Source organism: Henckelia pumila, chromosome 4 (assembly GCF_033568475.1).
Source record: "Henckelia pumila isolate YLH828 chromosome 4, ASM3356847v2, whole genome shotgun sequence".
Classification (NCBI taxonomy): Eukaryota; Viridiplantae; Streptophyta; class Magnoliopsida; order Lamiales; family Gesneriaceae; genus Henckelia; species Henckelia pumila.
In genome coordinates, this window is record NC_133123.1 from 24,924,789 (window position 1) to 24,952,417 (window position 27,629).

Consider the following 27,629-nt stretch of genomic DNA (forward strand, 5'->3'; position numbering starts at 1 on the left):
ATATATATATTTCTAATGTAAATATGAACAAAAAGAATTGAAAAACCATAGCATCAGAAGATCAGCTATATTTCTAATTTCTATGACCATTTAAATTCCTTTTCTCATCATGTTTAGTATCGTATAATCGATTGAATATCGAGTATAATGGTGAACTAAATTCAAAATTACCTGTTCCAGAATTGAAAGAGTTGTTTTTCGAACCATGATCATGCGGAGATTGAATGGAATAATTAAAAGATGATTTAGGTAGTGTTTGCAATCTCTAAAAATAAGTGTTTATGGAGAATATCCTTAAGCACTTATTTTTAGAGTTTTAGATTTAGAGATTTTGGATTCTTGTATAAAAATATACTTAATTTGCTAAATATTATTTTATAAACTGTATAATCAAAATAAATTTATTAATCTAATTGAATTTCGATTTTTTCTATCATTTATATTTTGTATATATAATATCCGAAAATCAAACCATATAGCTCCAGTTTAACATTGTATCCAAACTCCTTTAAAAAAAAAACAAACTCCTTTAAAAAAAAACATTTGTATCCAAACTATTTTTCGATTTTTTAAATATTCTAATCTGATATTGTGAATTTGGCGATACATAGGAGATACTTCTACACTACACGGCCATCTTTGCCAATGGCTGCTCTCTGCACTCCAACCTTGACTTTCAGAAGCTCCGCCGCCGGCACCCACCGCCATCGTTTTATACGGACTCCTTGCACCCTGAGGCTCCGAGCCACAGTGGCTGTTGAGACTACGCCCTCCTCCGCCTCCGGCGGCGGCGGCATTCCGAAACTCCTGCTTGAAGTCAAAGATCTCTCCGCCGTAATCGTGGAATCCAAGCAGCCCATTCTTAAAGGCGTTAATCTCACAGTTAACGAAGGCGAGGTGCCTAATTTAAGTTTTTTTTTTAGATAAAAAAAATTATGTCCATATGGTTGATTCCATTTTGCTCCATATGATAATTCTCTGTCCAAATTGATGCAATTATGATAAAACAGTAAAGTGGGGCTAAGTTGGATGGTATAGATGTTTAGTGGGCAAGATGATAGTTGGAGAATGAAATGGAATTTATCTTTCACAATCCTGCTGTATAATTTGAAGTTCACAATATTACGTGCCGTTTTATAAATACTATGCGGGAAGAAATTGACCTTTTTTGTGGGATTCAAATTTCTAGAAAGAATTCGTCTTTATGAATTTTATGCGGACAAGCACTGTATAATTTTTGTTCCTCGGTGATGTATCGCAACTGTTGGAAGGATTCGAGTTCCATATTTTTGTAATCGTCATGGCCACTTTTATCCTGCGGCGTAGGTGTTCGAGAAATTTCTTAAACTAGATATCTTTTTTGCTTTCTTGCAAATTTTTGGTAAAACCTTTGTTTTGCAGATATTTTATTTTATTCGATAAAACATGTATATTTTTAGTGAGACGAATTAATAATAGATATTGACACAAATAAAGGTTTTACTCTAATTCTAGTTGTAAGCGCATAGTTTTGCAGTTTCCTTGGCTCCTAATTGGTTGTTGGATATGAAAGGTTCATGCTGTGATGGGGAAGAATGGATCTGGGAAGAGTACATTCGCAAAGGTAAGTGCCTTTTTTGTAGTTATTTGCGAATTTTGATATTGTAGTTTTCAGGCACACAAAGAATGAGTCGAGAATGTGATCCTTGTAGTCGAACTCAAGTTTCAATTGCTTTATGTCATTGGGCTGAATTGAGCTCATACAAGCTGATCATATGAATTTTGGGTCAAGAACAACTTTGAGTTATTCTATTAAATATAAATCCTTCAAGCTTGTACTTTAGGCTTTAGGTAGTCTAAGTTGTTCCAAATCTTTTCTGCATGAATGTTTTAGTGACGCAGGTATCGATCAGATTAGTAGGATCTCTGCTTATTTGATTTTTTTTAATAATTAGTTCTTCCATTTTAAACAGATTAATTAAATGTGTACTCATTATTGTGTTTTTAATTGATGATGAGGATTCCTGTTTGACATGGACGTGGGTATAATGAATTTGGTACAACTAGAGCAAATAAATACATCTGTCATTCTGCCTTAATTTCTATTGTATGGCTTTTGCTTGTTTTTATTAAACTAATGATCGATAAATAATTTGATTTCCTTGACCATTTATTTGATTTTTTTTAAAATGGAGAGAAGTCTAAGTAAGCTGTCATTGTTTGGTCATTGTCTTTTTTTCTTTTTTTTCTTTTTTGGAAAAATACAGCCATGTTAATTCTGATCTTTGTTTTCTATGATTGAATGCTTCTTTATCATTTTAGTTTATACTACACTGGGAGAAAAACTCCTACTATAGCTTACGTTATAGATATATAATGTATCAGTATAGCTAAGGTTTGTTTCTTTATTAAGATTCTGTTTTATGATTTGATTCTTTTAGGTCCTTGTTGGTCATCCAGATTATGAAATTACAGGAGGCAGTGTAACGTATAAAGGTCAAGATTTGTTGGCGATGGAACCTGAGGAAAGAGCTTTGGCTGGATTGTTTATGAGTTTCCAGTCTCCTGTTGAGATTCCTGGAGTTAGCAATATCGACTTCTTGAACATGGCATACAATGCTCGAAGGAGAAAACTTGGGCTTCCAGAGCTTGGGCCAATTGAGGTTGTTGTTTGATAATTTAGTTTGATTTCTGATTTTCCTACGAACCTTTATATGCATCATCAAGATTTTAATCTTCTTTGCAGTTCTATGGTTATGTGGCACCTAAGCTTGAGATTGTGAATATGAAGATAGAGTTTTTGAATAGAAATGTCAATGAAGGCTTTAGTGGCGGAGAACGGAAGCGCAATGAGATTTTACAACTTGCGGTATAGTACGAAATAGTGCAGACTGATTATATTTTTTCTGACTGGATTTTGTGCAATTTGCTATATTATTTTAGAAGGGTGGCACTTTCTCTATCACACTTGTACTCTATTCAATTGAATGTGGCAACTGTTAAGGCTTAAGCTATTCAGTGCCTTCAGGTTTGTGTCAATCGCCAAAAGGAAAAGTAAACTATTTAAGTTCCTCTTTTTTACAGGTTCTTGGTGCAGACATGGCCATATTGGATGAAATTGATTCTGGTTTAGACGTTGATGCTCTTCGAGATGTAGCGAAATCAGTTAACGGGCTTCTGACTCCCAACAATTCAATTTTGTTGATCACCCACTATCTACGTCTTTTGGAATTCATTAAACCAACCTATATTCACATAATGGTAATCAAATTATATTGATGCAGCAAGTATATTGAGACATTGGTTACGATGGACTTGTGTAAGCAATGAGTCAGTCTCTTGAAGTTTTCCATTTATATAGTTTTCCCTTTTTTTATAAGAGAAGGACTCCTGTGAGACGGTCTCACGTATCTTTGTCCGTGAGACGGGTTAACCCTAACCATTTTTAATGTAAAAAGTAATACTTTTGATATAAAAAGTAGTAATTTTTCATGGGTGATCCAAATAAGAGACATGTCTCACAAAATTGAATCGAGACGTCTCACAGGAGTTTTTGTGTTTGTGTAATTGTCAAAAGTATGGTCTGTCATTCTAAATCTATCTCAAACTCATTTTTTTGGCCCACATATAGCTGTCGTTAACGAACGTAGACACGTGTCCTAAAAATTATAGCCCGTCAAAGCTTGTTGTTTAGCGATGCTAAACCTGGGGATGTGCTTTATGCATTTTGCTCTTTACATGAAAAGTTGTTTGGTTTATGCATAAACTGTTTCTTTTGCAGGAAAATGGCAGGATAGTGAAGACTGGGGATGTTTCCTTGGCCGAAATTCTGGAGAAAGAAGGATACAAGGCAATTTCTGCTGCCTAGTTTTTGACAGGAACCTGGGATATTCCTCTGGTAGTGACTTATACACTGCCTATATTATATAACTTGCAAGTAGTTTATATTTCTTTCCGTTCCTCTAGATGGTCCGGTCCTTGTTTCACGAAAATTATGAATATGTTTGCTTCCATAGGCACCAGACGTGGAAGTAGAAAAGAGCTTTTGAATTCATTTTTGACAATGAAGATCATGTGTTGCTAGGCAATTCCTCATGTAACAAATGGATCAATTCGTCGTCGATAGTTTTGACTTGGAGTCTAGTTGTTTATCATTCTCGTGCTAGTGCTGTATAGTTGCGCTCGTCATTCCTTAGGGTCGTGATTGTACAATAAGTTATATTGATGCGTGATTCCAACAGTGTGTCGCTCCGGGTTTATCTGCACTCTGATGATGCATACGAGTTGTACGATTGGAGTCTTTAGTATCTTGCTTTGGAAATGGACGAATCTTGGTTTAATCTCGAGTTGTGTATTGGGGGGGTGTTAGCATTGAAATTTTGCACCAATTTTCACAGTTGTCCTGTTTTTTTTTTTTTTATTTTTTTTTATTTTTTATTTTGATCAATTGGAGTGGCATTCTATTATTTATTTATTTTTGGTTTTATTTTTTTAATAATAACATACGAGGATTGGGTTTCGTAGCTAGCTATTCTTGTCATTTGTTATATATTATCAATTATCATCATTGATAATCTTTGCATGTATTAATTATTTATTACAAGTACTTATAACAAATTTGTTAACTTTTCAAGATGCAATTAAAAAATCCAATTGATATTCAGATTTTGTAAAATATATGATATTCTTAATGTTTCAAAAGAAAATTTAAAAATGCGCCATTTTGAAGAACGGAAAAAAAAAAAAGAAGTTCTCTTAGATATAATAAGGGACCGTGCCGGTTTTAGTATGATAAATTTACCCAAGCTGTCACACAATTCTTTCGTTTTGGGATTGAAGCAACATATTTGGCAGCTTAAATATAATTTTAAAAAAAAAGTATATGGTTGTTTTTGTTAAATTATTTTATTTTTTTTAGAAGGGAGTTAAATTATTTTTAGTAGCTTAAATATAATAAAAATTGATCAATATTATACCTTACGTGTCTCACTTATTTAATATATAATAATATAATATTCTCTTATCAATCTCGTCTCTATTAAATTAAAATCATCAACACTCTCATTTAATAAAATCGAACTGGAAAAAAAAAGTTCTCTTAGATATAATAAGGGATCGTGCCGGTTTTAGTATGATAAATTTACCCAAGCTGTCACACAATTCTTTCGTTTTGGGATTGAAGCAACATATTTGGTAGCTTAAATATAATTTTTAAAAAAAGTATATGGTGTTGAAAATATATATAAATATATTATTATTTATTGTTGAATGTTGAAGGTTGAAAGTTGAAAATTGAGTTGTAAAATATTGAAAATTAGTGTGTGATGATGTAATTAATGATGTATTAATTTTTGACTAATCTCCAATTGAGATCTATAAATAGGTCTCTCCATTTGTGTAGAAAAATACAATTGTGAAGAGAGAAAAATTTTATAAAGTGTAGAATTTGATAAATTTTGAGTTTTTGAGTTTTTACTTTTTACCGTAAATTTTTACTTTTTCACAACACGTTATCAGCACGATCGCTCGAAGGTTCTCTATATTTTCCGACGCTCCAAAATACAAGAAGAAGTCAAAAATATTCAACAAGTAAGAATTTTTATTTTACTGTTTATATATTTTTATTGTGTATATATTAATATATAATATCATGTTATGAAAAAAATAAGTTTTTTTTCAAAACTTGTTATAAATCTTGGGAGGATGTTAAGACGACATCCCACACTCCCGGTAAGGGATACGACAAGTATAAAAGCCTCTAAGGTTTTTAAACAATAACGTGATATATATTTATTATGTATATATATTAACTATATTAATATATAATTTCATGTTATTATATAAAAGGTTGTCTATGACACTGACCTTATAATAACGTGATATGATATATATTATTGTGTATTTATATACTAACCATATTTGTATAATCTCATGTTATTATATAAAAGGTTGTCTACGACACCGATCTTATAATAATGTGATATGATATACTATACCTGACTTTATACTAACCATATTGGTATAATTTCACAACATTATATAAAAGGCTGTCTACGACACCGATCTTATAATAATGTGATATGATATACATAATTATTTAACTATGATTATCATTATATGCATTACATGATTATCACGAATTTTTATTCAACACATACTCAATTTTTTCTTTACCCCCAACGGTCACAAACGGTAACAAAACGGCTAGTTTTTGCCCTATAAATATGTTCACTCAAACTCATTTTCAATCACACCAAATTCATTCTTTCTCTCAAAATATTTTATCCTCGGTTTTTTTTTCGAAGATGGAGATGATGACATTTATAAGGATATTTTTCATAACGACTATGATCATCATGCTCACGAGTCTTTTACTCACCAGCGATTTTCCAACACATATTTTTTCTCTATTTGTATACGCACTTGTAATTTACGTTCTTCCATTATTTTGTATTGTCATATTTATGGAAATTAACTAATAAAATGCATTGTTATTTTCTAGTACCACCATGTCGAACTTGGCGAAACTCGAATTCATTGCACTTGATATAACCGGAAAGAATTATATGCCATGGACCCTCGATGTAGAAATGCATCTCGAGTCATTGGGTCTTAACGAAACTATCAAAGAAAATAACATATCATCCTCACAAGATAAAGCAAAAGCGATGATATTTTTACGCAGACATCTTGATGAGGGGTTGAAATGTGAATATTTGACCGAAAAAGACCCAATGATTTTGTGGAAAGGGTTAAAAGAACGTTTTGAGCATATACGGGAAGTTATACTTCCGACCGCACGAGATGAATGGAATACTTTAAGATTCCAAGATTTTAAAAAGGTGAGTGATTATAATTCTGCGATGTATCGAATTGTCTCACAGCTGAAATTTTGTGGGCATAATATTACTGAGATGGAAATGCTTGAAAAGACATTTTCCACATTCCACGCATCAAATATAACTCTACAACAGCAATATAGAGTGCGTGGATTTTCAAGATACTCAGAACTCATCGCATGTTTACTCGTGGCGGAAAAGAATAATGAATTGCTCATGAGAAATCATCAGTCCAGACCTACTGGTTCAACGGCATTTCCTGAAGCAAATGTCGTAAGTAAAAATGAAAACCAAAATCAAAGATATAGACAAGATTTTGGTCGAGGTCGTGGACGAGGACGTGGGCGTGGACGTGGGCGTAGAAATGATCGCGGTCGTGGTCGAGGCCGTGGATTTGAAAATAAAAGAGATAGTTATTTCAATAACTCATCTCAAAGGAACGTCACGAACCACCCACAAAAGAGGCAGCATGATAATACGGGTGAAAATGAAAATCATCCAAAAAGAACTGAGAGTGTTTGTTATAGATGTGGCACTCCAGGACATTGGTCAAGAACTTGTCGAGCCCCTGAGCATCTGTGTAAGCTCTATAAAGATTCAATAAAGGGGAAAGAAAAAGAGACCAATTTTACTGAAAACATTGACCATGCAAGTGGTTCAATGAATTTAGATGCTGCCTACTTTTTGAATGATTTCGAAGATATTGATTAAATGTACTGGTGGGAAAAGAATGTAACAATGTAATTTTTATATTGTAAAACATATTATATTTTGCATGTATTGTTTTATTCTGCAATTAAATTGTAACATATTATAATTTGCATGTATCTTTCTTAATTCATTTTATTGCATATTGTTTTTGAAGATCATTATGGAAAATGCTATGATCAAAGATGGAAATAATGCACTGGAAGTTTGCATACCAGATAGTGGTACAACGCACACTATCCTCAGAAATGAAAAATATTTCTTGGAATTAAAACCAACAAAAACAATGGTGAATACAATATCAGGTCCTGTAGACTTGATTGAAGGATGTGGCAAAGCACAATTTTTGTTACCTAATGGTACAAAATTTTTGATAAATAGTGCTTTATATTCACCACGATCACAAAGAAATTTGTTGAGTTTTAATGATATATATTCTCATGGTTATGATACGGAAACAATAACCGAAGGAAATGAGAAATATATGTGTCTTACTACATATAAATCAGGAAAGAAATATGTAGTTGAGAAATTATCAATGCTCCCTACTGGATTGCATTATACACATATAAGTCCAATCGAATCAAATATGGTTATTGGAAATTCTTCAATACTAACAAATTGGCATGATCGATTGGGACATCCTGGTTCAATAATGATGCGAAGGATTATAGAAAATACAAGTGGTCATCCACTGAAAGACCAGAAGATCTTTCAGAATAATAAGTTTCAGTGTAAAGCATGTTCTCTGGGAAAACTTATTATAAGACCATCACCAGCTAAAATCCAAAAGGAATCACCCATATTTCTTGAACGTATTCAAGGTGATATTTGTGGGCCAATTCATCCACCATGTGGACCATTTCGATACTTTATGGTATTGATCGATGCCTCTAGCAGATGGTCACATGTATGTTTATTGTCCACTCGGAATGTGGCATTTGCAAAATTGATGGCTCAAATAATAAAATTGCGAAATCAATTTCCCGAATATACGATCAAGAAAATAAGACTTGATAATGCTGGAGAATTTACTTCCCAGACTTTTAACGACTATTGTATGTCGATGGGAATTACTGTTGAACATCCTGTAGCTCATGTTCATACACAAAATGGATTAGCTGAATCATTGATTAAACGTCTGCAGTTGATTGCTAGACCAATGATTATGAGAACGAAACTCCCTATTTCTATATGGGGACATGCAATTTTACATGCTGCTGCATTGATTCGCATCAGGCCAAGTGCATATCATAAACACTCCCCATTGCAGCTTGTATTTGGCAAAGAACCAGATATTTCTCATTTGAGAATTTTTGGATGTATGGTGTATGTGCCTATTGCACCACCTCAAAGAACAAAAATGGGACCTCAAAGAAAGAATGGTATTTATATCGGCTATGATAGTCCATCAATCATTAGATATCTTGAGGCTCAGACAGGCGATGTGTTTACAGCACGGTTTGCTGATTGTCATTTTGATGAAAATAACTTCCCAATGTTAGGGGGAGAAAAGAAACACATCGAAAAAGAAATCACATGGTATGTACCATCATTATTACATTTGGATCCTAGAACTAAACAATGTGATAAAGATGTACAGCAAATTGTGCATTTGCAAAGAATAGCAAATCAAATGCCAGATGCATTTGCAGACACAAAAGGGGTAACAAAATCATATATACCTGCTGTAAATGCCCCTGCTCGAGTTGAAATTCCAAAGAAACAAAATGAAGACATTCATGATGTCATAAAACGCCTGAAGCGTGGAAGGCCAATCGGTTCAAAGGATAAAAATCCTCGGAAAAGAAAATACATAGAGAAAAATGATGATCAGAAAATAGAAAATGGTGTTCCAGAAGAAACACACGATGATGAAAATATTCTGTCAGAACCACAAACTGACGAGAATCATGAAATCTCTATCAATTATATTAATACTGGAAAAATATGGAACCGAAAGAATGTACAAGATATTGATGAGATATTTTCGTACAATGTGGCATGTGACATCGTAAATGAAGATAATGAACCAAAATCTTTTGGTGAATGCAAAACTCGAAAGGATTGGTCAAAATGGAAAGATGCCATCCAGGTTGAATTAAATTCGCTAAATAAACGTAGTGTTTTTGGACCTATAGTCCTTACACCTAAAGGTGTTAAACCTGTTGGGTACAAATGGGTTTTTATTCGAAAGAGAAATGAGAAAAATGAAATAGTGAGATATAAAGCTCGACTTGTTGCACAAGGTTTTTCTCAAAGACCTGGAATTGATTATGAAGAAACATATTCTCCTGTTATGGATGCAATTACGTTTCGGTATTTGATCAGTTTAGCAGTGTCTGAAAACTTGGACATGCGTCTAATGGATGTTGTTACAGCTTATTTATACGGATCACTTGATAGTGATATATACATGAAAATCCCTGAAGGATTTAAGATGCCTGAAGCACAAAGTTCAAAACCCAGAGAATTTTATTCTGTAAAATTGCAAAGATCATTATATGGGTTAAAGCAATCTGGCCGAATGTGGTATAATCGGCTAAGTGAGCACTTGATGAAAAAGGGATATGTAAATGATCCAATATGCCCTTGTGTTTTCATCAAGAAAACAACATCCGGATGTGTAATTATTGCTGTATATGTTGATGATTTAAACATCATTGGAACGAATAAAGAAATTCAAGAAGTTATGATGTACTTGAAGGAAGAATTTGAAATGAAAGACCTTGGAAAAACCAAGTATTGTCTTGGTTTACAAATTGAACAAAAAGAATGTGGAATTTTTGTTCACCAGTCTAATTATACAGAGAAGGTCCTTAAACGTTTCAATATGGATCAATCAAATCCTTTAAGTACTCCAATGGTTGTCAGATCATTGAATATAGAAAAGGATCCATTTCGTCCATGTGAAGATGATGAAGTTGTTCTTGGTCCTGAAGTACCATATCTAAGTGCCATTGGTGCCCTTATGTATCTTGCAAATTGCACTAGACCAGACATATCTTTTGCAGTAAATTTATTGGCAAGATTCAGTTCATGTCCAACGAAGAGGCACTGGAACGGAATTAAACATATATTCCGTTATTTACGAGGAACGACGAATTTGGGACTTTTGTATCCAAAAGATACAAATCAGAGAATAATTGGTTATGCTGATGCTGGATACTTATCTGATCCACATAAGGCACGTTCCCAAACCGGATATGTATTTACTCGTGGAGGCACTGCAATCTCTTGGCGATCACAGAAACAAACACTTGTTACAACTTCATCAAATCATGCCGAGATTATTGCACTACATGAAGCAAGCCGTGAATGTGTCTGGCTTAAATCAATGACTCGGCATATCCAAACTTCTTGCGGATTATCAGTGGACAAGAATCCAATCACACTGTATGAAGATAATGCCGCATGTGTTGCCCAAATGAAAGAAGGATACATCAAAAGTGACAGAACTAAACATATTCCTCCTAAATTCTTTGCATACACTCAAGAGCTGGAGAAGAATAAAGATATTGATATCTGTTACATTCAATCAAGTGAGAACTCATCCGATCTCTTCACAAAGGCACTTCCCACGGCGATATTCAGAAAACACATTTATAATATTGGGATGCGCAATCTACGAAATATGTGAAGAATCATTCATGTTGACATCAGGGGGAGTTTACGTGGCTGCACTCTTTTTTCCTTACTATGGTTTTTGTCCCAATGGGTTTTTCCTAGTAAGGTTTTTAACGAGGCAGTATACAACACGTAATGGAGATAGTCATTCTATCATGATCATCATCACAAGGGGGAGTGTTGAAAATATATATAAATATATTATTATTTATTGTTGAATGTTGAAGGTTGAAAGTTGAAAATTGAGTTGTAAAATATTGAAAATTAGTGTGTGATGATGTAATTAATGATGTATTAATTTTTGACTAATCTCCAATTGAGATCTATAAATAGGTCTCTCCATTTGTGTAGAAAAATACAATTGTGAAGAGAGAAAAAATTTATAAAGTGTAGAATTTGATAAATTTTGAGTTTTTGAGTTTTTACTTTTTACCGTAAATTTTTACTTTTTCACAACATATGGTTGTTTTAGTTAAATTATTTTATTTTTTTTAGAAGGGAGTTAAATTATTTTTAGTAGCTTAAATATAATAAAAATTGATCAATATTATACCTTACGTGTCTCACTTATTTAATATATAATAATATAATATTCTCTTATGAATCTCGTCTCTATTAAATTAAAATCATCAACACTCTCATTTAATAAAATCGAACTGGAAAAATGTTTTATATAATTTATTTTTTTAAACCCTTTCTTAATCTACATTAAAAAAAAAACATATACTTAAATAAATAAGTAGCTTCCACACAACTGGAACTTAGCGTCTCTTTCTCCTTCCCGATCAAGCATGAAGATTCTTCCCATCCCCTGCTTGGATGACAACTACTCCTACCTGTATTAGCTTGCTTGCGTGAATTTAACAAAACCCGTTTCAGTTTCTTGGCGGAGGAAAAATTTGTCAGCTGTTAATTTGGAATTTCGTTTGGTGTATTGCTGTTTGATTCTGTTTGTTGGGTTTGCAGGATTTTTGATGAGATTACTAAACAAGCAGCCGTAGTGGACCCGGTGGAGCCTCCCAAGATTCTTCGTGTAGCTCAAGAAAATGGGGTTGACCTTAAGCTTGTCCTCACTACCCATCACCACTGGTTATTCTTTTCTTCTGTTTTTTTTGTAGCTATTGTTTGTGTGGGCTGTTGGTTTTCCTATACTCCGTTCGTATTTTGTAGGCAATATGTTTGTGTTTTTGTCTGATTGGTTTTCCCCATTTAAGAGATGGGTTCCCATGATGATCTGCACCTAGCTGGTTGTGCTAAAAAAATTTCACATTCTTGTCTTAATACTATATTTTCTATATTAGCTTGAGGCACGTGTCATTTTAAAATAAAAGTTTAATTTTTTTTGAGGTGGAACATGTTTATAAGGTCGAAAGGAAGTGGAGAAAATGGTCAGTGTTTTGGAATTCATTTTTTGTAGTATCGAATCAAATGACGATAATTTGTCGATGTGAGAAATTAGAATTTCTCCTACCAGTTCATACTTCATGCATGTGTATGTGCTGACAAAAACTTATTGCATCCGGCAGGGATCATGCTGGTGGCAACGACAAGATAAAGCAGTTGGTACCCGATATTAAGATATACGGTGGCTCTACAGATAATGTACAGGGATGTACTAACAAAGTTGAAAATGGCGATAAATTGTCCCTTGGGGATGATATTAATATATTGTCTCTCCATACTCCATGGTATTTTCTGCATACCTTTCTTCATTGATATGTGCTTTACTTTACTTTATTTACCGCTACTAATACTATCTCTATGCCATCGTCATTGTTGTTTTATTTAACATCTTTTGGTGGTACGTTCGACGTAGTGAAATTTATGGAATTGTTTAGTTATGCATTGACTGAAAAACTTTCATAATATTACCATGTACTTTCAATTGATTACTTGTCTTGCAATTTAGTTTTGTTCTGTTCATACCATGATCTAAATCATACATGTATTTGATTTCATCACTGTTAAATGATTTATTTCCATGTGACTTCTTCTTACAACTGAAACTTGTTCCTGAATGTGTTGAGAGTATCTTGATCGTGCTCTAATTTATTTATGGCTTTGATAGATATGTAAGGGTGTTGTGTTTCTGCTATTGCTAATCCTTATTTTATCATCGTGTCTTTGTTGATCTCTTTAGCCATTGTGTTTCTTTGTTTGGATTTCAGCCATACAAAGGGTCATATCAGTTACTTTGTCACGGGCAAAGAGGGAGATGATCCTGCTGTCTTTACTGGAGACACATTGGTGAGCCAGAAAGTTTCATCTTTGGACTTGTTGCTATAAATTTGACACTTTTTTGCGAATTATTTACCCATGGGAAACTTGAAATTAGATTTTGTGGTATTAGTATCAAGGCATGATTATTTGGTCTGGACCGATATGATGAACATGTCAAGCTAAAACTTCCTGGAAAACTGGAGCTTTTGCTTTTGTTATCTTGTTATCCCATTGGCTTGAGCAAACTCGTTCGCTTTATGTGTTGGGCTTTCTGATAAATTAAATACAATTCTCATTCCTTATCCTTGTTATGAGTCTACAGTTCATAGCTGGCTGTGGGAAGTTTTTTGAAGGCACTGCCGAGCAGATGTATCAATCACTATGTGTTACCCTCGGTTCTTTGCCAAAGCCAACTCAAGTCTATTGTGGACATGAGGTGAGAAATGTTTTCAAGAAGTTTCCAATGTTTAGTTTCATGACTCAACCAAAAATAGAAACTCCTATCAATGCTCATGATCATGCTCCACCGACCACCAGATTTCCTTTTGATTCTAATTTTCACTATCAAAGTTGGGGCAGAGTTATTCACTTGACCAATGTTATGTTTTTTGTTATCATGGCAACTCTTGTGTTTAATTTTTATTCATATTTTAAATGCCCACAGTATACCGTGAAGAACTTGCAGTTTGCTTTGACAGTAGAACCAGAAAACGCAAAGATCTCCCAAAAATTAAAGTGGGCTGCGCAGAAGAGAAAAGAGGGCCTACCTACCATTCCCTCAAGCATCGAAGAAGAATTCGAGACTAATCCTTTCATGCGTGTTGACCTACCCGAGGTTCAGGTAATGAGTTACTTCTATCAATGCTTAGATTCATTGGGGAATCCATCACCCCCATTCCCTCCCCTATACATATTCAAAATTATGCTTTCATCCCTTGTAACTTTTTCGAGCTTTTTTCCCCCCTATTAGAAACATCTGCATCTGCCACTGACTAGCTCGAGTGTGATAGTCTATCAACTTTATATCCAATCAGTTTTGCATCTTTCAACTTTTAATGCAAACCAGGCATATTTTTATGTGGAGTGTTAACATGAAAAACTTGGTTGTGCAGGAAAAAGTCGGGTGCACGTCTCCAGTTGACGCTCTCCGAGAAATAAGACAGCGAAAGGATAACTGGAGAGGTTGATCTACAAAGGCACGATAACTTGTTTTGCATGAGACGAATTCTGAGTTCGTTATAATAATAATAATAATAATAATAATAATAATAATAATAATAATAATAGTGTGAAGTTCTTCATGCAACTTTAGTTCGATTGTAATCTCTTTCCTGTATTTTGATACGGACATTGCTCAAGACATGAAACCATTTCCATGTTTTAGCATTATTAATATTAATTATTTGTGTTAGTTAATTTGATTTGATGAATAAGTCAAGATGGTTGTTGTGATTCTCCGTATTTATTGCATTATTGTTATTTAGTATTGTAAAGACTATTATATATAGTCTGAGCTGTTATGAATAAAAGGGTATTAGGAGTCAAATTGTTTTCTTCTACTCTTCCCCTCCCTTCCTCTAGTAAAGTTTCTTATCAGTGGTACCAGAGACGGTTTCGACCATGGACACTCGAGGCAAAACTAATGCCGAATTCCGTAACGAGGTCCATGAAATCTTAGCCCGACATGAGTCCAATTTTGATCAGGTTAATAGTGCTATACAAACAGTACTAACTGAGCTTCAAGCTCTGCGAAGCTTCCGGAACTCACATGATAGCCACCTTGAATTTAACCCATTCGGCTCAGGGGGCCCTTCACAATCTACAAACTCTTCTGGGCCTATAACCCATAACCACATTCATCAACCTCTTAAATTGTCCTTTCCCAAATTCAACGGAGAAGACCCCACCGGTTGGATTTACAAGGCATCCAAAATATTGCACCGGAGAGACAAGTTCAACTAGCTTCTTTTCACTTAGAGGGCATTGGTCTACAGTGGCACCGATGGATGACAAAATTTCAAGGACCACTTACATGGCGTGAGTTCACTAAAGCGCTGCTACAACGCTTTGGTCCAACAGATTATGAAGACCCATCCGAGGCCCTGTCTCGGCTGAAACAAACCTCCCCAAAAATTTTCTCATCGGTTGTTTTGTTGCTGGGCTTCGAGATGATATTCGTATTGATGTGAAAATTAAACAACCCAGTACCTTGGCCTGATCGAGGAACGAAATCTGTTACACAGGAAACCAGGCCAATCAATTCGTTCCCCACCAGCTTTAATGCCACCACCAACTACTGTCAACCCGAATGCTGGTCTCCTCGGCCCTCCACCAAATACACGTATAAACCCAAGCACCAATACTGCTCCAGCCCCAATCCGCAGGATAACCAATCAAGAAGCCCGTGATCGACGGGAAAAAGGGTTATGTTATTATTGTGATGAGAAGTTCGCTCCAGGTCATCGTTGTGTACGACCCCAGTTATTTATGATTGAAGATCTTCCAAATCTAAGCCTTGAATATCACCATGATCAACCAGAAGCCGAGAGTGGCGACGTCATTCCTGAATTTTTTTTTCATGCAATGGCGGGAACCAACCATCCACAAACCATTCGTGTCTTGGGCAAGCTGAAAAATACAAATATAATCGTGCTCATCGATGGTGGTAGTACTCATAACTTCATTGATCAAGCCATCGTTACTAAGTATGGACTCCCAATGGATCGGGACAAACGGTTCCAAGTAATGGTAGCCAATCGTGAGAGGATAGAATGTGTCGGACTGTTATGGATTAAGCCGGAACGATCATGACGATAATAATTGCGGAATAAAAACAATCAACAAGGACACCAAGATTTACGTGGTTCACCCAATATAAGCTACGTCCACGGAGCTGCTGTAATATTTATAACCGGAGAAATATTACAAGTGTATACAAAACACTATATCTCACCATACCCAAACCCCGAGTATTATCGAGAAATAATTCTCTAACTCACAAGAGATCTCTCTCTTTATTTTCTTCTCTCTTTGTTAATACAAAAGAAGAGAAGAATGGGATAATAAAAACTGAAGGAATGGAAGCCAATTTATAGGAGGAAGAAACCGCGTCGAATTAAATACAAAGCATTTAATATATATTCCCAGCTTCCACCTACCGCCACCTAACAATTCTCCCACTTGAAGACTTGATTCCAATCATGACTTCACACAGTCAATGCAGCAGCTCGGGCTTTCTCTCTTATGCTTGCAGTCCAACTGAAGTCGAGCATAACTTCAGTTTGTCAGTGGTCACCGCCTTTGTGAACATATCAGCTGGATTTCTGCTTCCAGGAATCTTCTCAAGCATCAAGATTCCATCTTCCAAAACTGATCTGATGAAATGGTACCGAACCTGCATATGCTTCGTCCTAGCATGATAAACAGGATTCTTTGCCAAATGAATAGCACTCTGACTGTCATAGTGTAATGTGCTATCCTCAAGCTTCTGACCCAATTCCTCAAGAAATGATCTCAACCATATCATCTCCTTGCTAGCTTCTGTCACTGCAACATACTCAGCTTCAGTAGTCGAAAGTGCAACAATCTTTTGCAACTTGGATACCCAGCTTACTGCCGTACCACCCAATGTGAACACATATCCAGTAGTACTCTTCCTACCATCTAGGTCACCACCCATGTCGGCATCTACAAAATCTTGTAAGCCTGAATTTGACTTTCTGAAGAATAGATATGAACCGATAGTACCTTTCAAATATCTAAGAATCCACTTCACAGCTTCCCAGTGTTGTTTCCCTGGATTGCTCATAAACCTGCTCACAACTCCCACTACATGTGATATGTCTGGTCTGGTGCACACCATTGCATACATGAGGCTTCCGACAGCAGAGGCATAAGGAACCTTATTCATATAAGCATGCTCCTGCTCCGTCGATGGTGATTGAGCTTTGGTTAGTTTGAAATGACTAGCCAAAGGAGTACTAACCGGTTTTGCTTCATCCATGTTGAATCTGCTAAGCACCTTTTTCACGTAGTCTGCCTGAGATAACTTCAAGACTCCGTTCACCCTATCTCTCAAGATCCTCATACCAAGAATTTGTTTTGCAGCTCCCAAATCCTTCATTGCAAATTCTTTTGATAACTCTCTTTTGAGTTTATCAATCTCCTCCAGACAAGATCCTGCTATCAACATGTCATCCACATATAGCAGTAGAATGATATAAGAACCATCAATCTTCTTCACATAACAACAGTGATCCGCCTGGCACCTCAGGAAACCGTTGTTATTCATGAATCCGTCAAACTTCTTGTACCACTGTCTTGGAGCTTGTTTGAGACCGTACAAGCTCTTCTGAAGTTTGCATACCATTTTCTCCTTCTCTCGTACTTCAAATCCCTGTGGCTGCTTCATATAAATTTCTTCATCTAGGTCACCATGAAGAAATGCCGTCTTTACATCCAACTGCTCCAGATGTAAGTTTTCATTCGCCACTAATCCAAGTACAGTTCTGATAGTGGTCAGCTTCACCACTGGAGAGAAAATCTAGGTGTAATCAACGCCTTCCCGCTGTTGAAAACCTTTCACAACAAGTCTCGCTTTGTACCGCTTGCTACCATCAACTTCTTCTTTGATCCGGTACACCCACTTGTTGTGTAATGCCTTTTTGCCTTCCGGAAGTTCTGTCATCTCCCATGTCTGATTGGATGACAGTGAATCCATCTCGTCTTTCATGGCTAACTCCCACTTGGTTGAATCATCATTTTGCATCGCTTCTTCAAAGGTTTTCGGTTCACCTTTATCAGTTAGCAAAATATAGTGAAGTGCAGGGGAGTATTTCTGAGGTGGTCTGATTGTTCTTGACGATCTCCTGAGTTCAATTACCGGAGTTTGTGGGTCAGCTTCTTGTGCAGTTTCTTCTTCCTGATTACTAACCTCTGACTCATTCACAGGAATATCAATCAATGGCACTTCATTTGACTTCTGGACTTCAGGACATTTATTTCCAGTTGGAATGTCTGAGTTGTCCTTGTACAAAACTTGCTCATTGAAAATGACGTCTCTGCTCCGAATGATCTTCCGATTTTGGTCATCCCAGAACCAATAACCAAACTCATTATCTCCATAACCAATAAAGAAACACTTCTTAGATTTCGGATCAAGTTTCGTTCTGTTGGCTGAATCGATGTGAACATATGAGAGACAACCAAACACTTTCAAGAACGAAAGGTTTACTCCTTTGCCGCTCCAGACCTCCTCTGGTATTCTGCAATCAAGTGGTACCGAAGGTCCTCTGTTGATCAGATATGCTGCAGTGTTAACTGCATCAGCCCATAATGATTTTGGCAGTCCAGCGTGCAATCTCATGCTCCTGGCTCGCTCATTCAGGGTCCTGTTCATTCTCTCAGCTACACCATTCTGTTGAGGTGTACCAAGAATGGTTTTCTCCATCTTGATCCCGTTCTGTGCACAATATTTCTTGAACTCAAAATCTTCATATTCTCCACCATTATCAGACCGTAAACACTTCATCTTCAAGTTGGTCTCATTCTCCACCATGACTTTCCACCTCTTAAAGGTCTCGTAAACATCAGATTTATTTTTCAGAAAATAAACCCAAACCTTCCTGCTCGAATCGTCGATGAATGTGACATAGTATCGTGAGCCTCCGAGAGATGTCACAGGAGATGGCCCCCACACGTTAGTATGAACCAGCTCCAACTTTGCTGCTTTTGGTTCTCTACCGCCTTTCGAAAAGCTCACCCTTTTCTGTTTTCCAAGAACACAACTTTCACACAGTTTGTGTTCGACAGTTTTTAACTCCGGTAGCTTCCCTTTTGACATCAGCATCTTCATTCCCTTCTCACTCATATGTCCAAGTCTACAATGCCATAGACTTGAGTTAGCTCCAGTATCCACAGCTGCTAACATGTCTCTGCAACTGAAAGTCATGTAGAGAGTTCCAGTTTTCGTTCCTCGAGCAACTATCATAGCTCCTTTGCTCACTTTCCAAGAGCCATCACCAAAGGTCACTTTATGGCCTTCGTCATCGAGCTGTCCCACTGAGATCAGATTTCGGGTCAACTTTGGTACATGTCTCACTTTGTTGAGCTTCCAGATGGATCCTTTTGACATTTTCAAACTGATATCACCCATACCAGCTATTTCCAATGGTTTTACATCAGTCAGGAAAATTTTTCCGTAATTACCAGCAATGTAATTACTGAATACCTCACGATCACCGGTGGTATGAAATGAAGCTCCCGAATCCATAACCCAAGAATCAACCGGGCTTTCCATGGATAGTACTAAGGCATCATGTACATCCTCAGTAACAACATTTGCATTATTCTTGGGTGATCTGCAGTCCTTTTTCATGTGACCAGTTTCACCACAGCTCCAGCACTTCAATTTCTTTTCAAAGGTATTTTTTTCTTTTCCAGTTCTTGATTTGGATCTGTCATGCCATTGGTTAGAACCTTTTTCGCTACTCCTGCCCCTACTTCTGTTTTCAAGATTTAGGGCAGATCTCGATGATGTTGCTTCTCCCGAATCCCTCCTATGAACTTCTTCACCAAGGATTCAATCTCTGACATCATTGAATTGTAACTTTCCCTTTCCAGCAGAATTGCTAACCGCTGCCCGCATCGGCTCCCAAGCATTTGGCAAAGACGCCAATAGAATAAGTGCTCGAATTTCATCATCAAATTTAATTTCAACCGATGTTAGTTGAGAAACAATCGTGTTGAATTCATTGATGTGTGCTGCCACCGAAGCACCTTCCTCCATCTTTAAGTTGAATAACTTTTTCATGAGGAACAATTTATTATTTGCTGATGGCTTCTCGTACATGTCCGACAAAATGGACATCATTTCCTCCGTGGTTTTTGCCTCCGCCACGTTGTGTGCCACGTTCTTTGTTAGGGTCAATCGTATTACCCCTAACACTTGTCGGTCAAGAAGCTCCCACTCATCATCCTCCATCTTTTCTGGCTTCACCCCGGATAGAGGTTGATGTAGTTTCTTGCTATTGAGATAATCTTTAATCTGTAACCGCCAGAACGTGAAATCTGTACCGTCGAACTTATTCATTCCAGGTCCCGATCCGTCATTTCCGACCATCGCTTCTATTGCCTTAATAAAATTTCAAAAAAATCTTTTCTGATGTGGAAGATCAGACAAAGCTGCAACCACAGAGCATACTCAGAATTTTAAGAAATTTTTCACCAAGGCTCCCGAACACCGTAACAGCTCTGATACCAGTTGTTATGGATTAAGCCGGAACGATCATGACGATAATAATTGCGGAATAAAAACAATCAACAAGGACACCAAGATTTACGTGGTTCACCCAATATAGGCTACGTCCACGGAGCTACTGTAATATTTATAACCGGAGAAATATTACAAGTGTATACAAAATACTATATCTCACCATACCCAAACCCCGAGTATTACCGAGAAATAATTCTCTAACTCACAAGAGATCTCCGAAAAAAAAAACACTCTTTTTTTTTTCTCTCTTTATTTTCTTCTCTCTTTGTTAATACAAAAGAAGAGAAGAATGGGATAATAAAAACTGAAGGAATGGAAGCCAATTTATAGGAGGAAGAAACCGCGTCGAATTACATGCAAAGAATTTAATATATATTCCCAGCTTCCACCTACCGCCACCTAACACGGACAATGTCGATACCTTTCCATCTTCATTCAGGGCCACTCCATCACAGCAGATTTTTTCATTCTTCCTGTTGCAGCCTGCCAGTTAGTTTTGGGTGTACAATGGCTTGAAACTCTGGGGCCCATCGAGACAGATTACAAACTGTTGACCATGACATTTCATGATGGTCAGATTTCCCACACTTTTCAGGGACTGAAGCAAGCAAGCATTGAAGCTTTGACAGACAAAGAGTTTAACAACTTACAAGGTATTGGTCACTTCTTCCAAATTATTCCATCTGAAAATATGACTCATCTGAATGCATATGCACCAGACATCAGCCATCTCCTACTTGAATTTTCCCACATTTTTGAAACACCCACCAGCTTGCCTCCGAAGCGTCCTCATGATCATCACATTCCATTACAACCCAATGTCGAGCCAGTGAGTGTACGACCCTATCGATACCCTCACTATCACAAAACCAAAATAGAACAAAAGGTGAAGGAGCTCTTACAGTCTGGGTTGATAAGACCTAGTAACAGTCCCTTATCATCTTCAGTACTACTGGTGAAAAAGGCGGATGGCGATTGGAGATTTTGTGTAGATTATCGAGCCTTAAATAACATCATGATTAAGGATAAATATCCGATTCCGGTGATCGATGAGCTTCTAGCTTCATGGAGCTGAATTCTTCTCAAAATTGGATTTACGAGCTGGTTACCATCAAATTCGAGTACACGAGGATGACATTACAAAAACGGCTTTCAGGACACATGCAGGGCATTATGAGTTTATTGTGATGCCATTTGGCCTCACAAATGCACCTGCTACCTTCCAAAGTCTCATGAACGACCTTTTTCGCCCTTATCTCCGAAAGTTTATATTGGTATTCTTTGATGATATTTTAATCTACTCACCAACTTGGAAGGATCATCTATCACATTTGCGGACAATTTTGACAATCTTATCAGCTAACCATTTTTTTGTGAAGGAATCAAAATGTCGATTTGGAGTTTCGCAGGTTGATTACTTAGGCCACATTATTTGGGCGCAAGGCGTAGCAGTTGACCCCACCAAAATACAAGCGGTGTTAGAATGGCCTAAGCCAACTACTGTAAAGGGAGTGCGGGGATTCCTTAGATTAGCCGGCTATTATCGGAAGTTCATCCGAAATTTTGGATGCATTGCTGCTCCTCTACATCAACTCTTGACCAAGGATGGATTTCAATGGAATGCAGCTACCGAGTCAGCATTCAAACAATTGAAGGAAGCTTTGATTTCACCCCAGTGCTATGCCTTCCAGATTTCTCCCAACGCTTCGTGATTGAATGTGATGCGAGTGGAAAAGGAATCGGTGCTATTCTCTCTCAGAACAATCGACCAATAGCTTATTTTAGTGAGGCTTTGAAGGGATCGGCCTTAACTTTGTCAACCTATGAGAAAGAAATGTTGGCTATCGTCAAATCTATTCGCAAATGGTGGCCTTACTTTCTTGGGAAACCGTTTACGGTCCGCACTGATCAAAAGAGTCTCAAATATTTACTGGAGCAACGAATCACAACACCGGCTCAAACTCGATGGCTTCCGAAGATACTTGGTTATGATTATAAAATTGAATACAAAAAAGGAAGCGAAAATCAAGGTGTGGATTCTTTGTCACGTGTTGTTGAGTTTAATTTTTTATCCATCTCAATACCACATGCAGATTGGTGGTCGGATTTGCAAAAAGAAGTCAGAAAAGATCCTTTTTATGAGAAGCTGTTGGACACTCATTCACACCACCAGGTGACCCAACGTGATGGAGTGTGGTTCCACAAAGAGAAAATCTACTTAAGCCCCACTTCGACTTTGATCCAGCAAGTCATTGCCGACTGCCACTCCTCACCCACTGGAGGTCATTTTGGGTTTCATAAAACTCTCTCTCGCATTAAAGACAGCTTCTTTTGGCCTAAAATGCGACAAACGGTAAAGATATTTTTGCAGCAATGTGATATATGCCAACGATACAAAACCAATTGTATGAAACCCGCTGGATTACTCCAACCCTCCCTACTCGAATATGAACTGATATTTCGATGGACTTTATCGAAGGGTTACCACCATCTAATGGACACACTGTTGTTATGGTAGTTGTTGATCGATTATCGAAGTATGCCCACTTTGTAGCCTTGAAGCACCCATTTACTGCAGTCACCATTGCCAAGGCTTTTGTTGCGAATGTGGTTAGTCTTCATGGATTCCCTCATCCATTGTTAGCGACCGAGATAAGGTATTTATTAGCTCTTTCTGGCGATCACTTTTTCAGCTACAAGGAGCCAAGCTTTGCATGAGTTCCAGTTACCACCCACAATCGGATGGCCAAACCGAAGTTGTGAATCAAACCTTGGAACAATACTTGCGTTGTTTTGCAGGTGACCAACCAAGAAAATGGCTTGAATGGATCCCTTGGGCGGAGTTTAGCTATAATACCTCCATTCATTCCTCCACCAAAATGACACCTTTCGAAGCAGTTTATGGGACTCCACCTCCCAGCCTAATAACTTATGTTCCTGGCACCTCCCGCAACCAAGCTGTGGATGATTACCTCCACGATCGTGATAGCATGTGGCGAGAATTACGTCACAATCTTTTATTGGCCCAAAATCGAATGAAATGTCAAGCGGACCAAAAACGACGCGAGGTTACTTTTGATGTTGGAGATCATGTGTATTTAAAGCTTCAGCCCTATCGACAAACTTCTGTGGCATTTCGAGCTTCAATCAAACTTGCACCTCGTTTTTTCGGGCCATACCAGATAATTGAGAAGGTGGGTACAGTAGCATATAAATTGGCGCTTCCTTCGGGCTCTCAAATTCATAATGTGTTCCATGTTAGTTTGTTACGAAAACAATTGGGGCCTGTCACTCTTCCCTCACCTCAGCTTTCGCCCGTTGCCGATGATTCTACCATTCTTCCGCAGCCCGAGGCTATCCTAGACAGACGTGTGGTCCATAAAGGAAAGTATCGCCCAAAATTTGAAATATTGGTGAAATGGAAAGGAACCCCGAACGAAGATGCAACATGGGAAAACGAATGGCGCTTTGGCAAAACATATCCTCACTTTATCCTTGCGGACAAGGATTCTGAAGTGGGAGGGAAATGATACGGACATTAGACATGCAACCATTTCCATGTTTTAGCATTATTAATCTCTCTCTATATATAAAGAATCTCCCCAATTAGACAACATCTTTTAAATTGCTAAAATTGTCATTATGTAATATAAATATTACAATTTTATTTTTATTTGTTTTTTTTTTGAAATTTTGATATTTTAAATTTTCATATTTTTCTCAACTAAACATTGTAAATAAGATAAATTGATAAAAAAAATTTAAATTTATTTTTATATTATTTTATAAATGTTAAAAAATAAATTTAAATATTATTTAAAAAATAATATTTATATATAACATACAATATTAAATATATTGTATGATTTTATACACACGCAACGCGTGTGCGATTATGCTAGTATTAATTATTTGTATTAGTTAATTTGATTTGATGAATAAGTCAAGATGGTTGTTGTGATTCTCCGTATTTATTGCATTATTGTTATTTAGTATTGTGAAGACTGTTGAAAAATATATTATTATTATTATTATGTTGAATATTGAATATTGAATGTTGAATATTGAGTTGTAAAATATTGAAAATTAGTGTGTGATGATGTAGATGATGATGTATTAATTTTTGGACTAATCTCAAATGTGGATCTATAAATAAGTCTTTATTTGTGATGAAAAATACAATTAAGTTGAGAGAAAAATATTATAAAGTGTAGAGTTTGATATATTTTGAGTTTTGGAGTTTTTACTTTTTACCATAAATTTTTACTTTTTCACAACACGTTATCAGCACGATCGCTCGAAGGTTCTCTATAATTTTCGACGCTCCAAAATACAAGAAGAAGTCAAAAATATTCAACAAGTAAGAATTTTTATTTTACTGTTTATATATTTTTATTGTGTATATATTAATATATAATATCATGTTATGAAAAAAAATAAGTTTTTTTCAAAACTTGTTATAAATCCTGGGAGGATGTTAAGACGACATCCCACACTCCCGGTAAGGGATACGACAAGTATAAAAGCCTCTAAGGTTCTTAAACAATATAATCATATTTGTATAATTTCATGTTATTATATAAAAGGTTGTCTATGACACCGATCTTATAATAATGTGATATGATATACTATACCTGTCTTTATATTAACTATATTGGTATAATTTCACAATATTATATAAAAGGCTATCTACGACACTGACCTTATAATAATGTGATATGATATACATAATTATTTAATTATGATTATCATTATATGCATTGCATCATTATCACGAATTTTTATTCAACATATACTCGATTTTTTCTTTACCCTCAACGGTCACAAACGGCTAGTTTTTGGCCTATAAATATGTTCACTCAAACTTATTTTCAATCACATCAAAATTCACTCTTTCTCTCAAAATATTTTTACTCGATTTTTGAAGATGGAGATGATGGCATTTATAAGGCTATTTTTCATAACGATTATGATCATCATGCTCACGAGTCTTGTACTCACCAGCGATTTTCCACCACATACTTTTTCTCTATTACGCACTTGTAATCTTCGTTCTTCCATTATTTTGTATTGTCATATTAATGGAAATTAACTAATAAAATGCATTGTTATTTTTCTAGTACCACCATGTATAATTTGGCAAAGATTGAATTCGTTGCTCTCGATATCACTAGAAAAGAACAAAAAATTGTTAATGAGAAATCATAAATCCCGACCCAATGTATCTACGGCATTTTCAGAAGCAAATATCGTAAGTAAAAATCAAAATCAAAATCAAAGGCATAAACTAGATTTTGGTTGAGGTCGAGGATGTGGTCATGAACGTGGACGTAGAAATGATCACGGCCGTGAATATGAAAATAATCGAGATAGTTACTTCAATAACTAATCTCAAAAGAACGTCACGAATCATCCAAAAAGGCAGCATGAAAATATGAGTGAAAATAAAAATCACTCAAAAAGATATGAAAGTGTTTGTTATAAATGTGGCACTCTAAGACATTGGTCACGTACCCCTGAGCACTTATGTAAGCTCTTTAAAGTATCGATAAAGGGGAAAGAAAAAGAGACCAATTTTGTTGAAAACAGTAACCATTTAAGTGGTTCAACTTATTTCAATGCTGCCGATTTTTTCAAATAATTTCAAGAACATTGATTAATATATTGGTGGGACTGAAATGTAACATGCTATATTTTTCATGCATTCTTATGAAACATGCTATATTTTGCATATATATATTATCCTTGATTTTCTTTATTGCATTTTTTTGAAGTATGGAAAATGCTATGAGCAAAGATAAACTCATGGAAGTTTTCATAACCGGTAGTGGTACAACGCACACCATTCTCCGAGATAAAAGATATTTCTTGGAATTAAAACCAACAAAAATAATGGTGAATACAATATCAGGTCCTGTAGACTTGATTGAAGGTTGTGGAAAAGCACATTTTTTGTTACCTAATGGTACAAAATTTTTGATAAATGATGCTTTATATTCACCAGGATCAAAAAAAAATTTGTTGAGTTTTAATGACATATATTCTCATGGGTATGATACTGAGACGATAACTGATGGAAATCAGGAATATATGTGTCTTACCACATATAAATTAGAAAAGAAATATGTGGTTGAAAAATTATCAATGCTCCCTACTGGATTGCATTATACACATATAAGGCCAATTAAATCAAATATGGTGGTTAATAGTTCTTCAATATTAATCAATTGGCATGATCGATTGGGACATCCTGGTTCAATAATGATGCGAAGAATTATTGAAAATACGCATGGTCATCCATTGAAAGACTAGAAGATCTTTCAGAATAATAAGTTTCAATGTAAATCATGTTCTCTTAGAAAACTTATTATAAGACCATCGCCAGCTAAAATCCAAACAAAATCACCCATATTTCTTGAACGTATTCAGGGTGATATTTGTGGGCCAATTCATCCATCATGTGGACCATTTCGATATTTTATGATATTGATCGATGCCTCTAGCAGATGGTCACATGTATTCTTATTGTCAACTCGAAATGTGGCATTTGCAAAACTAATGGCTCAAATAATAAAATTGCGAAATCAATTTCCCGATTATACAATCAAGAAAATAAGACTTGATAATGCTGGAGAATTTACTTCCCAAACTTTCAATGACTATTGTATGTCAATGAGAATTACTGTTGAACATCCTGTTGCTCATGTTCATACACAGAATGGATTAGCTGAATCATTGATTAAACGTCTACAACTGATTGCTAGACCAATGATTATGAGAACAAAACTCCCTATTTCTATATGGGGACATGCAATTTTACATGCTGCGGCATTAATTCGCATCAGACCAAGTGCATATCATAAATTCTTCCCATTGCAGCTTGCATTTGGTAAAGAACCAAATATTTTTCATCTGAGAATTTTTGGATGTATGGTGTATGTGCCTATTGCACCACCTCAACGATCAAAAATGGGTCCTTAAAG

At 36.0% G+C, this 27,629-nt stretch overlaps 2 protein-coding genes across 3 annotated transcripts; both read left to right on the top strand.

Annotated features, from left to right (window-relative positions):
* Positions 1-574: 574 nt before the first annotated feature.
* Positions 575-4,373, top strand: LOC140864519 (ABC transporter I family member 6, chloroplastic). 2 transcript variants are annotated; one of them, XM_073268756.1, is made up of 7 exons: positions 575-897; positions 1,553-1,603; positions 2,421-2,642; positions 2,726-2,848; positions 3,064-3,240; positions 3,761-3,877; positions 3,996-4,373. In XM_073268756.1, exons 1-6 carry the CDS (start codon positions 646-648, stop codon positions 3,845-3,847), a joined length of 912 nt encoding a protein of 303 aa, XP_073124857.1. In that variant the 5' UTR covers positions 575-645; the 3' UTR covers positions 3,848-3,877; positions 3,996-4,373. The 2 variants fall into 2 exon arrangements, with proteins under 2 accessions (XP_073124857.1, XP_073124856.1); XM_073268755.1 differs by having other exon boundaries at positions 3,761-4,373.
* A 7,476-nt stretch (positions 4,374-11,849) lies between these two features.
* Positions 11,850-14,806, top strand: LOC140866003 (hydroxyacylglutathione hydrolase cytoplasmic). The gene is made up of 7 exons (XM_073270859.1): positions 11,850-11,991; positions 12,120-12,242; positions 12,680-12,841; positions 13,322-13,400; positions 13,696-13,809; positions 14,038-14,214; positions 14,486-14,806. The coding sequence occupies exons 1-7, from the start codon at positions 11,945-11,947 to the stop codon at positions 14,558-14,560; spliced, it is 777 nt and encodes a 258-aa protein (XP_073126960.1). The 5' UTR covers positions 11,850-11,944; the 3' UTR covers positions 14,561-14,806.
* Positions 14,807-27,629: the final 12,823 nt, after the last annotated feature.